We start from the raw sequence: 12876 nt of genomic DNA on the forward strand, positions 1-12876 counted from the left end.
TTATACTCGAGTATATACGGTAGATAGATAGATAGGTAGATAGAGATCTTCTACATAGAAGTTTGGTGGCCACTTTGGGCTATTAAATAGCACCTTTTTTCACCTTGAACTGGTGTGCTGACTCCATTGTTTTATCAGATAGATAGATAGCGACATCCACACATGCATACTGTATATGTGTCCTGTATTACCTTTCTACATGGATTACACAAGTCTTTCAAATATTTAATTTACATTTCTGTGTATGCTTCTGCGTAAGTCACAAAGTGAACTAACTTTTGCTACGTGTGATGCGAGAACATTTTGCAAGAATGAGATGATTGTCAGCTTTGGGTAAGACACTGACACATAAACTTGCACCAGTTCCCATCTTTATATGGAAATGAGCAATTTACAGTGTTTAGCAATCTCTGAAAGAACGAACACTTACATTTCTTCAAGGGTGGAGCAAGGAAGCCAAATCCAGGCTGGGAGTGACTGCAGGCAGGTAAACCTCTGCTCTTGTGTATTCAAGAATCACTTGTGCGGTTGGAACATTTACAAATTCTTGCTGTTTTGACATGGAGCTCAGTGAAAAAAACAGAGATGACACTCTTGGTTTCACGAACACTGCTTTTCAGGTAGGTCACTTGGATATATTTCATATTATGGAAATCAAGTTGCATTTAGCACCCATTCCTGATGAAATATCAGCATATGTAGCATTCAGAAACTACTATTACTGTTATTTTGCACCATTTGAATGTGTATATTGAGACTGCATTATAATGAGTATCCACAAGTGTACTAAGCAAGCACAAAACAGGTGCAGTCAACAACATAATAACAAATATAGCGAAACAATAGATCAGTGCAAATTGCCAAACACTCCATGTTATGACTTGTTCATTTAAATACTTTTTGCCAAACAGCATTGCTTAGTAAGAAAGGCGCTGTCTGAAAAAGAGGTGTGTATTGTACGTTTTATCCTCCAGCTTGTGGGAAAGGGAAGGGAATGAGTTTGTTTTATCTGGATTAACATACCGTAAGTTTTCACAGTTCAAAAAAAAGTGCCGCAACAGGGGACAGTTCTTGCTTTCAAACCCATGTAATTCATCAAGACTGTCGTTTTTTTAACAAATAACTTAGTTGAGTGAATGCAGCAAAATAATTTAAGGTGCACACCTCTTAATAAATGTAATGCGTTCTGGGCCGTCTGTGCATCACTAAGTGAAATCTATAACGGGGATGAGAGGCCATTATACTGTATGGAAAGCAATGCGAGGCCCTGTTATACTGTATGGAGGACTATGTGTGGCCCAGTTTCCTGTATGGACCACTTTTTGTGACCATTATTCTATATGCAGGGCTGTATGGGGATTACAGTTGTAGAATCATACTGTGGGTGTCACCATTCTTTGTCTGGGGGATTGAGGGAGGGGGGTACAGTCATCATATCGTGTGCATGAATGGTACTGTGGAGGAATTAATCATGGGAGTATCATACTGTGTTTGGGGGGCACTTTTGTTTGCATCAGAATCTATATTGTTCAAGTTTTTTTATCCTTTGTGATTACATATTTAAATTAGGCCATTGGACCATATGCTTTCTATTGCTCTTATACAACATATCATATTACCCCAATATTTTATTTTGAGATCTATGAATTACAATGTAATTGTTTGCGGGACAGCCCCTTTTAGTTTGTTTCCATATGAAAAAGTTAATCATTATATCTTATGATAAGAAACACTTTCTCCATTGTAGACTTTTTCTTTAGAAATATCAAGGTTGGCTGCCACTTTGTCCAAGCTTTTAATTTTGGCTCTTGGTATTTGAGTTTGACATTCCTTCTGTAAAGACTTCCGTACACTTTATCAGCAGGACAGGCCAACAGTCTAATGTGTGTGGTGTCTTTTGGATTCTCCACCAACTGATGATATTGGGGAAGAGAAGAACCAGCATGTCCAATGGATGATGGTTTTGTAATGCGGGTAATAAGTTCTCTCTGGCAGCGGTTGTCTCATCAAAAATGCAGAAGGATTTGGCCAAGCACTCCTGTGTATGTTAGACTTAAGAAAATTAGCTGTAGGCCAGTCGCTTTGCTGGCAGTTGACCATTGTGAATTTGGGGTCTAAATGTCCTTTTATCATCAAATCATGACATTATAGTAAAAAATAACTCCCAATTTATAATACACATTCTTAGTAATATAGCTTACTATTTATATATACTATACAGTTTATAATACTCTCATGATTTTGGTGTTTGTATACCTGTGTACAAGCTAAACATTATCATGCTCCCAGGTTTGCATAAATGTTGTACTAAACTGAAAAAACACTTTACAAGTTGAAATATTCTTTCAGCTTCATTATGCTTCCATTTCTAAAGGCAACATAAAGTAGTTAAAGACAGGAAGATTTCTGCTGTCTGCTACTAGCGTGTTTAAGAACAGTGGCATAACTAGAGTCCAAGCCCTTCCCCATTATGTAATAATGCCCCCCATCTTGGACTCCTTCCTGGTATGTAGGTCCCCGTCCTGGTATACAAGTCCCCCATCCTGGTATGCATGTCCCCATACTGGTTTATATATAGGTCCTCCATGATATATACCTATATATATATATTCCCCTTCATAGCCCAATCCTGGTATACATATCCCTCATCCTGGTATATACGTACCTTATCCTGGGCCCCATCCTGGTATATATGTCCCTCATCCTGGGCTCCATCCTGGTATATATGACCCCCCATCCTGATTTATATATTCCCCATCCTGGTGTGTATGTTTCCCATTTTGGTATATATATATATATATACCCCCCATCCTGGTATATATGTCCTCCATTCTGCCACTATTCTTTAATGCCTAGAAAAAAAGATGATTCTACTTACCTTCCCCCCTCTCCACCATTGCACGGCATCCACTATGAAGCTGACTTCAACGCACAAAACTAAGGGAGCATTACATCACTGCCATGCGCTCCCAGTCATGTGCGTGCCAACGTCTGCTACTGCCCTCTGATTGTCTGGCAGCATGTATTGCAGAAGCACTAACATTTTAGCTTCATGTGCATCCAAGGACGCACATCCAGTTGAAGTTTGTGTTGATGTCGGCAGTCCCCCACCCACATGGTCACGGTCAAGGTTGCGACCTGTGGAATCGTGATCATTACACCCCTGTTTAAGAGTAAGTAAACTTTCCCTTTTTTTCCATTATTTTATCGAGCATGGAAAGTTATGAAAGTTTATAATTTATTTCACTAGGATATTTGACTTATTTCCTGTTGATCAAAGTGGCAAATATGATCCAAGTAACTTTCAATTTTAAAAAAAATAAGTTTAGTTACCCTTTAATGTTCAGTAGTTTGTGAGATCTTAAAGGAACCTGTCACCAGTAATAACACTGTTAACCTGCCTATATGTGGTTAATCTGCAGGTTAACAGCATTATGATGATTTCTGGCACCTGCATGCAGCTGAATGAAGTGGGGAGAAAATGATCCGCACCAGCATATGGTATAAAGGTCATAAGGGCGGAGGTGGCTGAGATTTAGTTACTGCTCTGAGAATACAGAGTGGCCTCTGTAGCTGCACCCCCGCCACTGGCTGACAGCTGGCCCCAATCTAGAGCCATTTTCAGTCCGGACCGGTGATGCGGTTACTGACGCCCCTCTGTATTCTCAGACCGGTGACTCAACTGGTGCTGCCTCCACCTCCATGACTGAATACCGAATGCTGGCAGGTACAGAGCAGCATCGTAATGCTGTTAACCTGCAGATTAACCACAAATCTGCAGGTTAACAACGTTATTTCTGGTGACAGGTTCCCTTTAAATCTTGCAGTGTGTGTCTAGCAAGGAGTCTGCTACTGTATATTCATAAGATGAGCCGATCGCTGCAGCGTTGCTGTTTAGGTCGCTGTAGAGACGTCAAACACAGCAACACCAGAACGATGCAGGAGTGATCCAGTGACGTAACGGCGACTCACTTATCGTTCTCGCTGGTTGTTAGCTCCATGTAAAAACGTTGCTGGCATCGTTGCTTTTGCTGTCAAACGTGACGATACATGCCGACCTGACAACCAAATAAAGTTCTGGACTTCTAGTTCCGACCAGCGATGGCACAGCGGGATCCAGATCGCTGCTGCGTGTCAAACACAACGAGATCGCTATCCAGGACGCTGCAACGTCACGGATCGTTGTCGTTCTCGTTGTAAAGTTGCTGAGTGTGAAGGTACCTTTAATGCTGGGATTAAATAGATCTCTAAATTCTATTTACATGTTCTGCATGAGGGGAGTACAATATACAGGCTTATATTGACCAAAGCCATAAAAGCCTTCAAACATACAATGAATTCAGATAAAAGGTTTCAAGGGAGAGACAATGCTTATCTGGTAGCTGGACTTTTGTTTGGTATCTTTGCTGTTCCCACATTTATTTTTTTTACATTTCCCATTAATATACCAAAGCTAAGGGCAAGGAATTTCTACTTTATAATTTAAAATTATTATTATTATTTATTATTATAGCGCCATTTATTCAATGGCACTTTACATGTGAGGAGGGGTATACATAATAAAAAATAAGAACAACAATTTTAATCAATACAAGTCACTCATGACTGGTACAGGAGGAGAGAGGACCCTGCCCGCGAGGGCTCACAATCTACCAGGGATGGGTGAGGATACAGTAGGCGAGGGTAGAGCTGGTCGTGCAGTGGTTTGGTCGATCGGTGGTTACTGCAGGTTGTAGGCTTGCCGGAAGAGGTAGGTCTTCAGGTTCTTTTTGAAGGTTTCCACGGTAGGCGAGAGTCTGATATGTTGTGGTAGAGGGTTCCAGAGTAGGGGTGATACGCGAAAGAAATCTTGTATGCGATTGTGGGAAGAGGAGAAAAGAGGGGAGTATAGACTGAAGCATATTTATCAAGCTAAATGCACCAGATTTCCGGTGTCATTTGCACCAAAAATCTGTCTTTCATGACTTGTAATATATTTATCATGTGTTTTAGACACTTTTATACAACTTGTGTGATTAGGAGGCATGGTTTTGCTGAAAAGGAATGCGGCTTATTGGGACAGGTTCATGGCTTAAGGTACTGTCACATTTAGCGACGCTGCAGCGATATAGACAACGATGCCGATCGCTGCAGCGTCTCTGTTTGGTCACTGGAGAGCTGTCACACAGACAGCTCTCCAGCGACCAATGATCCCGAAGTCCCCGGGTAACCAGGGTAAAGATTGGGTTACTAAGCGCAGGGCCTCGCTTAGTAACCCGATGTTTACCCTGGTTACCATTGTAAAAGTAAAAAAAAAAACACTACATACTTACATTCCTGTCGCGTCCCCCGGCCTCAGCTTCCCTGCTCTTTGTAAGAGCTGGCCGGAAAGCCGAGTGGTGACATCACCGCTGTGCTTTGCTTTACGGCCGGCCGGCGCTGACACTGGGGGACGCAGGGAAGCTGACGCTGAGGAACGTGACAGGAATGTAAGTATGTAGTGTTTTTTTTTAACTTTTACATTGGTAACCAGGGTAAACATCGGGTTACTAAGCGCGGCCCTGCGCTTAGTAACCCGATGTTTACCCTGGGTACCAGTGAAGACATCGCTGAATCGGCGTCACACACGCCGATTCAACGATGTCAGCGGGAGATCCAGCGACGAAATAAAGTCCTGGACTTTCCCCAGCGACCAACGATCTCCCAGCAGGGGCCTGATCGTTGGTCGCTGTCACACATAACGATTTCGTTAACGATATTGTTGCTACATCACAAAAAGCAACGATATCGTCAACGATATCGTTATGTGTGACGGTACCTTTAGTCTATGTTCACAAGTGCTGGAAATCAGATAGGAAAAACAGTTGGGCTGACACAACTTTTTAATCGATTGTTCATTAATGATCTCTGCGGCATCTGTTTTTTTAACATTGGAGTCAATGAGCAACGGATCCGTTAATGCAGCATCTGTTGTTGTCTATTTCTAACGGATTCAGAAAGAAAAAACCTTTTCCTTGTGTTCTTTTGGAAAAGATTCATAAAAAAAAATGTCCTCTTTGTTTGCAGTGTCATGACATAAAAAAAGTGTTATTTAGGTGTTGCACTAGAGTACTTCACATATTAATCACAATACACTAACTGCAAGTCCAGAACCTTCCTATCACTTGGATTATTATTCACAGACTGAGACTACCACTCCTATTTTCAATATTTTTTAGTGCTACAGTAGTAGACCACACTCAGATTTAGGCCTTTATATTCCCTATTATGATGAGCTATACACTCTAACCTCCTATCTCTAGACTGAAAAATCTTAAAATGGCAGCTGATTTCCCTGCCCATATGTTTTATAGTTCTTGTGATAGTCCCTGCTGTTTGTCTGCACAAGACCATGTAATGTTACAGCTGCACAGCATTATGGTGGTATCATGAGCCCACTCTCTGGCTGATGCTATCTTCAGCAGTGATTAAAGTGGCACCCCTCATATATTTTTTTTTGCAATCCTCACAAATCGTATTGCAAATTGTTTGAATTTACTACGACCTGTGAAATTCATGAAATTCGACTCAAGGTAAAATTTCATTGAATAGATCTACTAATCATTAAGGAGGAAAAAAGATCTTTTACAGAATGAACTTTAGTGTATCAGACATAAAAACTAATTTCTCATGATAATGTGATATATTTCGGATAAAATGTTTGCCTGCTCTTAAATTCCACCCTATGAATGTTCCTTTTGGTTTAAAACTAATTGCGCCATAATATAATAAACATAACGCACCAGCCCATTTCCTTAAACTGAGGATGGGCAACGCTCCAAATTTGATATAAACATACTGACTGTAAAGTTATTAGACTGTACTTAGTCACGAAGTGTTTGTTGATTTGAGAAAAATTTTATTCACATGTAAAAAATACACACAATTAAAATCAGTGCCTCAAAACCAGAACAGAATGACATAATAGAGGCCAGCGAACCATCGGCAGGTATCCAGACACAGACAGTAATTTCTTCTGCTTCAAATATATACATAAGTGCTCCTGGCAATTTCTTTAATTATTGAGAGCAGTCCTTCTCTCCTACTCACAGCAGATAGCCAGAGTTTTAAAGTGACAGTGCGGAGTAATTATTACAGGCCCTTTCACATGAGGGTGCCAGTGCATGGGGTCACAAAATAATTATTATCCGAGTGAAGCGAATATCCATTCCCAGAGAGAATAAACATTTCTCTGCTGTGTAGGGCAATTGCCCACCACTAGATATATCAAGCATAACCACCAGGCATTTATACACCTCAGGTATCGTTAACACGGGCAGACTCACCCAAACACAGGGACCAATAAGTCACCACCAAGTTGTAATCCGTGAGGTCAAAACCTATTGCACCTCCTGTCACCTCATAAACATCACATGTGAAAAGTCACTCCATATTGCACACAATCTCCTCGGTACATATTACCTGGATAGACCTGCCGTTTCACTACCTCGTGGCACGCTCGTGTGATCAAACAAACTAGTAGTAATCACAATCACTAAGATCTGCTGTAAGGTGGAACAATTTGGTCATCAGATGCCATTGTCTCATTGAGTATGTTCATGTGCCTTGAATGAAAATTAAATGTTCCAGGTTGCCGAGTTTGACAGTTGACTTAAAGTCAAAAATTGACTTGCATAATATTTTGTTGATAAATTGCTTGATCACCAGAATACACTGGTCAGCCTAAAAATGGCCTGGTAGTCCAAAGATTTTTGATTCACTTCAATGATAAAACACACATTAGGTTTTGGTATGGGAAATTGGCTCATGAGTTAATGAACGGACTGCTCAGTGCCAAGGTAGGAATTAACAAATCAACTTTCCTTTCGCCAAGGTGTTTAAAGTGAACTTGCCATTAGAAATCAACCTATTGTTTAAATCATACTTTTGGCTTAAATGTATTTTGTTAATTTTTTTTGCCATATCACGAACTGTATTAAAAACAAAAAAAAAATAGAATCCTGCAATTTTCAATCTGTCCACTTGAGCTTTTTTATATTCTAACTTCCTGTTGTTTTGGAGTACAACTACAAAGAGCCACAATGAACATGCCTGACCCTATCTTTTATACTGAAAAATCTTCTGAGCATTTGCAAAGGTCATTGTGAAGGGAGGGGTAACAGGTTGAGCTGTGTCATCATTATTATGAATGATGGATCTTGTGTTATCAGCTGTGTATAGACACCTTATGTTGTTATGGGACATTGTAATCCTGCCTCTAAGGCCAGCGTCATACTTAACGTATTAAAAATCGTCTCAATTCTCTCGGCCGAGAGTCGCACAAGTGTTCTCCGTATGGTCACCCGTGTGTAATCCATTTGCAATGTGACTATACGAATTGCTCACATCTATGTATCCATATGACATCTGTATGCAATCCATATGCAATGCGATTTTAACATGAACTTTTACAAACAGCAGTTCTCTGTCATTTACACATCGTTTTAAAATGAAATATTCTTCAAAACACACACACATACACATATAATACAGTACAGACCAAAAGTTTGGACACACCTTCTCATTTAAAGATTTTTCTGTATTTTCATGACTATGAAAATTGTAAATTCACACTGAAGGCATCAAAACTATGAATTAACACATGTGGAATTATATACTTAACAAAAAAGTGTGAAACAACTGAAAATATGTCTTATATTCTAGGTTCTTCAAAGTAGCCACCTTTTGCTTTGATGACTGCTTTGCACACTCTTGGCATTCTCTTGATCAGCTTCAAGAGGTAGTCACCGGAAATGGTTTTCACTTCACAGGTGTGCCCTGTCAGGTTTAATTTGTGGGATTTCTTGCCTAATAAATGGGGTTGGGACCATCAGTTGTGTTGAGCAGAAGTCTGGTGGATACACAGCTGATAGTCCTACTGAATAGATTGTTAGAATTTGTATTATGGCAAGGAAAAAGCAGCTAAGTAGAGAAAAATGAGTGGCCATCATTACTTTAAGAAATGAAGGTCAGTCAGTCTGAAAAATTGGGAAAACTTTGAAAGTGTCCCCAAGTGCAGTGGCAAAAACCATCAAGCGCTACAAAGAAACTGGCTCACATGAGGACTGCCCCAGGAAAGGAAGACCAAGAGTCACCTCTGCTTCTGAGGATAAGTTTATCCGAGTAACCAGCCTCAGAAATTGAAGACTTTGTGCAGCAGGCCTTCATGGCAAAATAGCTGCTAGGAAACCACTGCTAAGGACAGGCAACAAGCAGAAGAGACTTGTTTGGGCTAAAGAACACAAGGAATGGACATTAGGCCAGTGGAAATCTGTGCTTTGGTCTGATGAGTCCAAATTTGAGATCTTTGGTTCCAACCACTGTGTCTTTGTGCGATGCAGAAAAGGTGAACGGATGGACTCTACATGCCTGGTTCCCACCGTGAAGCATGGAGGAGCAGGTGTGATGGTGTGGGGGTGGTTTGCTGGTGACACTGTTGGGGATTTATTCAAAATTGAAGGCATACTGAACCAGCATGGCTACCACAGTATCTTGCAGCGGCATGCTATTCCATCTGGTTTGCGTTTAGTTGGACCATCATTTATTTTTCAACAGGACAATGACCCCAAACACACCTATAGGCAGTCTAAGGGCTATTTGACCAAGAAAGAGAGTCAATGTTCAGGCAATGTTCCCCCAACTCTGAGGACTGTTTTTTTCAGCAGGACAATGCGCCATGCCACAAAGCTAGGTCAATCAAGGTGTGGATAAAGGACCACAACATCAAATCTCTGTTATAGCCAGCCCAATCTATCTCCATACCTGAACCCCAGTGAAAACCTTTGGAATGTAATCAAGAGGAAGATGGATAGTCACAAGCCATCAAACAAAGAAGAACTGCTTTCATTTTTGTACCAGTAGTGGCATAAGGTCACCCAAAAGCAGTGTGAAAGACTGGTGGAAAGCATGCCAAGATGCATGAAAGCTGTGATTAAAAATAATGGTTATTCCGCAAAATATTGATTTCTAAACTCTACCTGAGTTAAAACATTAGTATTGTTGTTTCTAAATGATTATGAACTTGTTTTCTTTTTTTGCATTATTTGAGGTCTGCAAGCAATGCATTTTTTTTGTTATTTTGACCATTTCTCATTTTCCGAAAATAAATACAAAATTTATTGCTTGAAACTTCGGAGACATGTTGTCAGTAGTGTTGAGCGATACCTTCTGATATCGGGAAATATCTAATCGGATTGGATCAGACCGATACCCAAAAAATATCGGGTATCGCCAATTCCGATACTGGAAACCAATGCATGTCAATGGGTCACAAATATCGGAATTAAAATAAACCCTTTCTTCCCTTGTAGGTTAATTCTACATGAAGGAAAACAACTAAGAATAATGTAGAATGTATTGGGGGAGGTGGAGGAGACATTAAAGGCATAGAGGTTTAGCCCAATAAAATGGAATAGCAGGAATTAATTTTTTTTAAGACCTTCGGAGTTACAAAGATATTGACTATGTTAAGCTTTTTTATATTTTGTCAGATATTTATGTTTCGCTACTCCCATGCTCTTCACCTTCTTTTTTACTTCTCCCACAATTTCTCTTTCATCATCCTCAGCAGCATCTTTTTCATCAACTTCTTCTACACCTTATTCATCTTCTTCTTCTTCACCTTCTTCCTATTATTCTTTTTTTACATTCTTCATATTCTTCTTATTCAACTATTCTTCTTCTTCATATTCTACTTCTTCATCTTCTTCATATTCTTCTTCTTCTTCATCATATTCTTATTTGTGACAGGCATTCCTGTAGTTGTTATCTATAAAAGTTTGAAGATTACACCTTCCGTTCTGCCTGTCACAAAAGATTTACAACAGGATTTGTCCGCGTTCAGTTTTGCCTGCATCGGCAGGTTTTATCCAGGGGCACCACGAGGAGGAATGGACTCACCCCCATACACTGCTTAGTCTTCTTCTACTTATAAATTAGATAATATCTTTTGCTCTGATTTTTAGTCTTATGCTCAATGTTCTTCTGCTTTTTGTTCTGCAGCTTCTTGTTCTGCTTTTTGGTCTTCTGTCTCTTGTTCTTCTGTGTCTTGGTGGTTGTCTTCTTGTTCTTTGTCCTTTTGGTCATCTTCTTCAGGGTCATCTTCTTGGTCTTCTTCGGGGTGGTCGTCAGGGTCGTCATCTCCAGGGTCATCGTCTCCGGGGTTGTCGTCTCCGGGGTCATAGTTTCCGGGGTCATCGTCTTCTTCGGGGTGGTCTTCAGGGTCATCGTCTCCGGGGTCGTCGTCTTTGGGATCGTCGTCTTCTTCAGGGTGGTCTTCAGGGTCGTCATCTTTAGGGTCGTCGTCAGGGAGATACAGAGTGATTACCAAAAACCATGTCAAAAAGCTTGAACTTGGAAATGAAGCAGAAGGTATAAGAAGGCTGAGGAACTACCAAGAACCAGCTGGCAGTACTGGAACCCGGATGGTTAGCTGAAGGTAAAAGAGCCAATGGAGCTACCGAAGACCAGTTGACTGTACTGGAACCCGGTTACTAAGCAGGAGGTACCCGTGCCAGAAAGCACTACCAAGGACCACCACACGTTGGTGCAACTCGGATACCGAGAAGGAGGCACCTAAGCCAAAGGCTCTGCCTGGAAACAGCTGGCGGTACTGGAACCCAGGGGGACCTATTCAAGAATGACTTCCAAAGAACCAGCTAATGGTGCTGGAACTCAGATAGGCAGCAGACGGTCCACATGAAAAAAAGTAGCAAGGCCGCGAGCCGGCCGCAGTTACCAAAACCCACAGTCCTACAGGGGGAGCTTGTCCTATTGGCACAACAGAACTGGCCTTGATTGCCAGATCTCACAGCCCACATAGGAAGCACCTAAACTGCAGGCACCATAGAGTCGGCTAACCCAACCGCAACACGACAGGACAACGTATTGGAGGCAAAGTGACGATGACACTACCCGGAAACAGCTGGCGTGCGGGAACCAGGCTGGGCAGGAGGGAGTACCCGTGCCAAAGACACTGCTGGGAAACAGCTGGCGGTGCTGGAACCCAGGGTAAATACTAAAAACAGAGTGTAGGCAGAGGCCTAATTGGAGCAAGTATAATATCTGTGTAGTGTGAGTGTGGACGGAGCAGGCAAAATTGCCGAACACACAGCTGGCGATCAGCTGACGTTACTCAACCCCAATAACATGGCAGCAAGTGTTGATTGTGCAGACAGCACTTCTGAGCAGCAACTGGCAGTGTTGGAGCCCAGGGTAAATACTAGAAACAGAGTGGAGGCAGAGGCGTAATTGGAGCAAGTTCAAAATCTGTAGTAGTGTGAATGTGGACAGAGCAGGAGAAATTGCTGGATACACAGCAGGGGATCAGCTGACGCTACTGAACCCCAATAATACTGGAGCATGTGTTGACTGTGCAGACTGTACTTCTGAGCAGCAACTGGTGGTATTTGAGCCCAGGGATTACAGTTCAGGTGGTAGAAACATGAACACAACAGGAGACCTGGATACTGTTGCCAACCAATTTAATCTGGAAGAGGACTGGCAAATTCCTGCGAGATCCAGGCCTTGTTCATTTTCAGAAAAGTAAGCCGGTCAACGTTATCAGAGGATAGTCGCATATGACGGTTTCTTAGTCCACCACCTGTGGCACTAAAGACGCGTTCCGATAATACACTAGCAGCAGGGCAAGCCAGCACCTCCAATGCATACTGGCTAAGCTCTGGCCATGTATCCAGCTTAGAGACCCAAAACTTGAAGGGGGAAGAGCCGTGTGGGAAAACACTGAGAGGGCAAGACATGTAGTCTGTCACCATCTGACAGAAACGTTGCCTCGTGCTGACTAGAGCCGTCTATGATGGAGTAAGATATTTGTGGCGGGGACACAAAACTTTGCCACAT

At 41.6% G+C, this 12876-nt stretch overlaps 1 protein-coding gene across 1 annotated transcript in view; it reads left to right on the plus strand.

The window, feature by feature from the left end:
• The first annotated feature begins 442 nt into the window (after nt 1–442).
• SLC28A3 (solute carrier family 28 member 3) overlaps nt 443–12876 on the plus strand; it is a 173294-nt gene continuing 160860 nt past the window's right edge. The window contains exon 1 of the mRNA XM_069762596.1: nt 443–620. Coding sequence (XP_069618697.1) covers nt 561–620 — 60 coding nt within the window. The 5' untranslated portion in view covers nt 443–560. The remainder of the gene's footprint in view (nt 621–12876) is intronic.

The sequence above is a fragment of the Ranitomeya imitator genome, chromosome 1 (assembly GCF_032444005.1).
Source record: "Ranitomeya imitator isolate aRanImi1 chromosome 1, aRanImi1.pri, whole genome shotgun sequence".
NCBI lineage: Eukaryota > Metazoa > Chordata > Amphibia > Anura > Dendrobatidae > Ranitomeya > Ranitomeya imitator.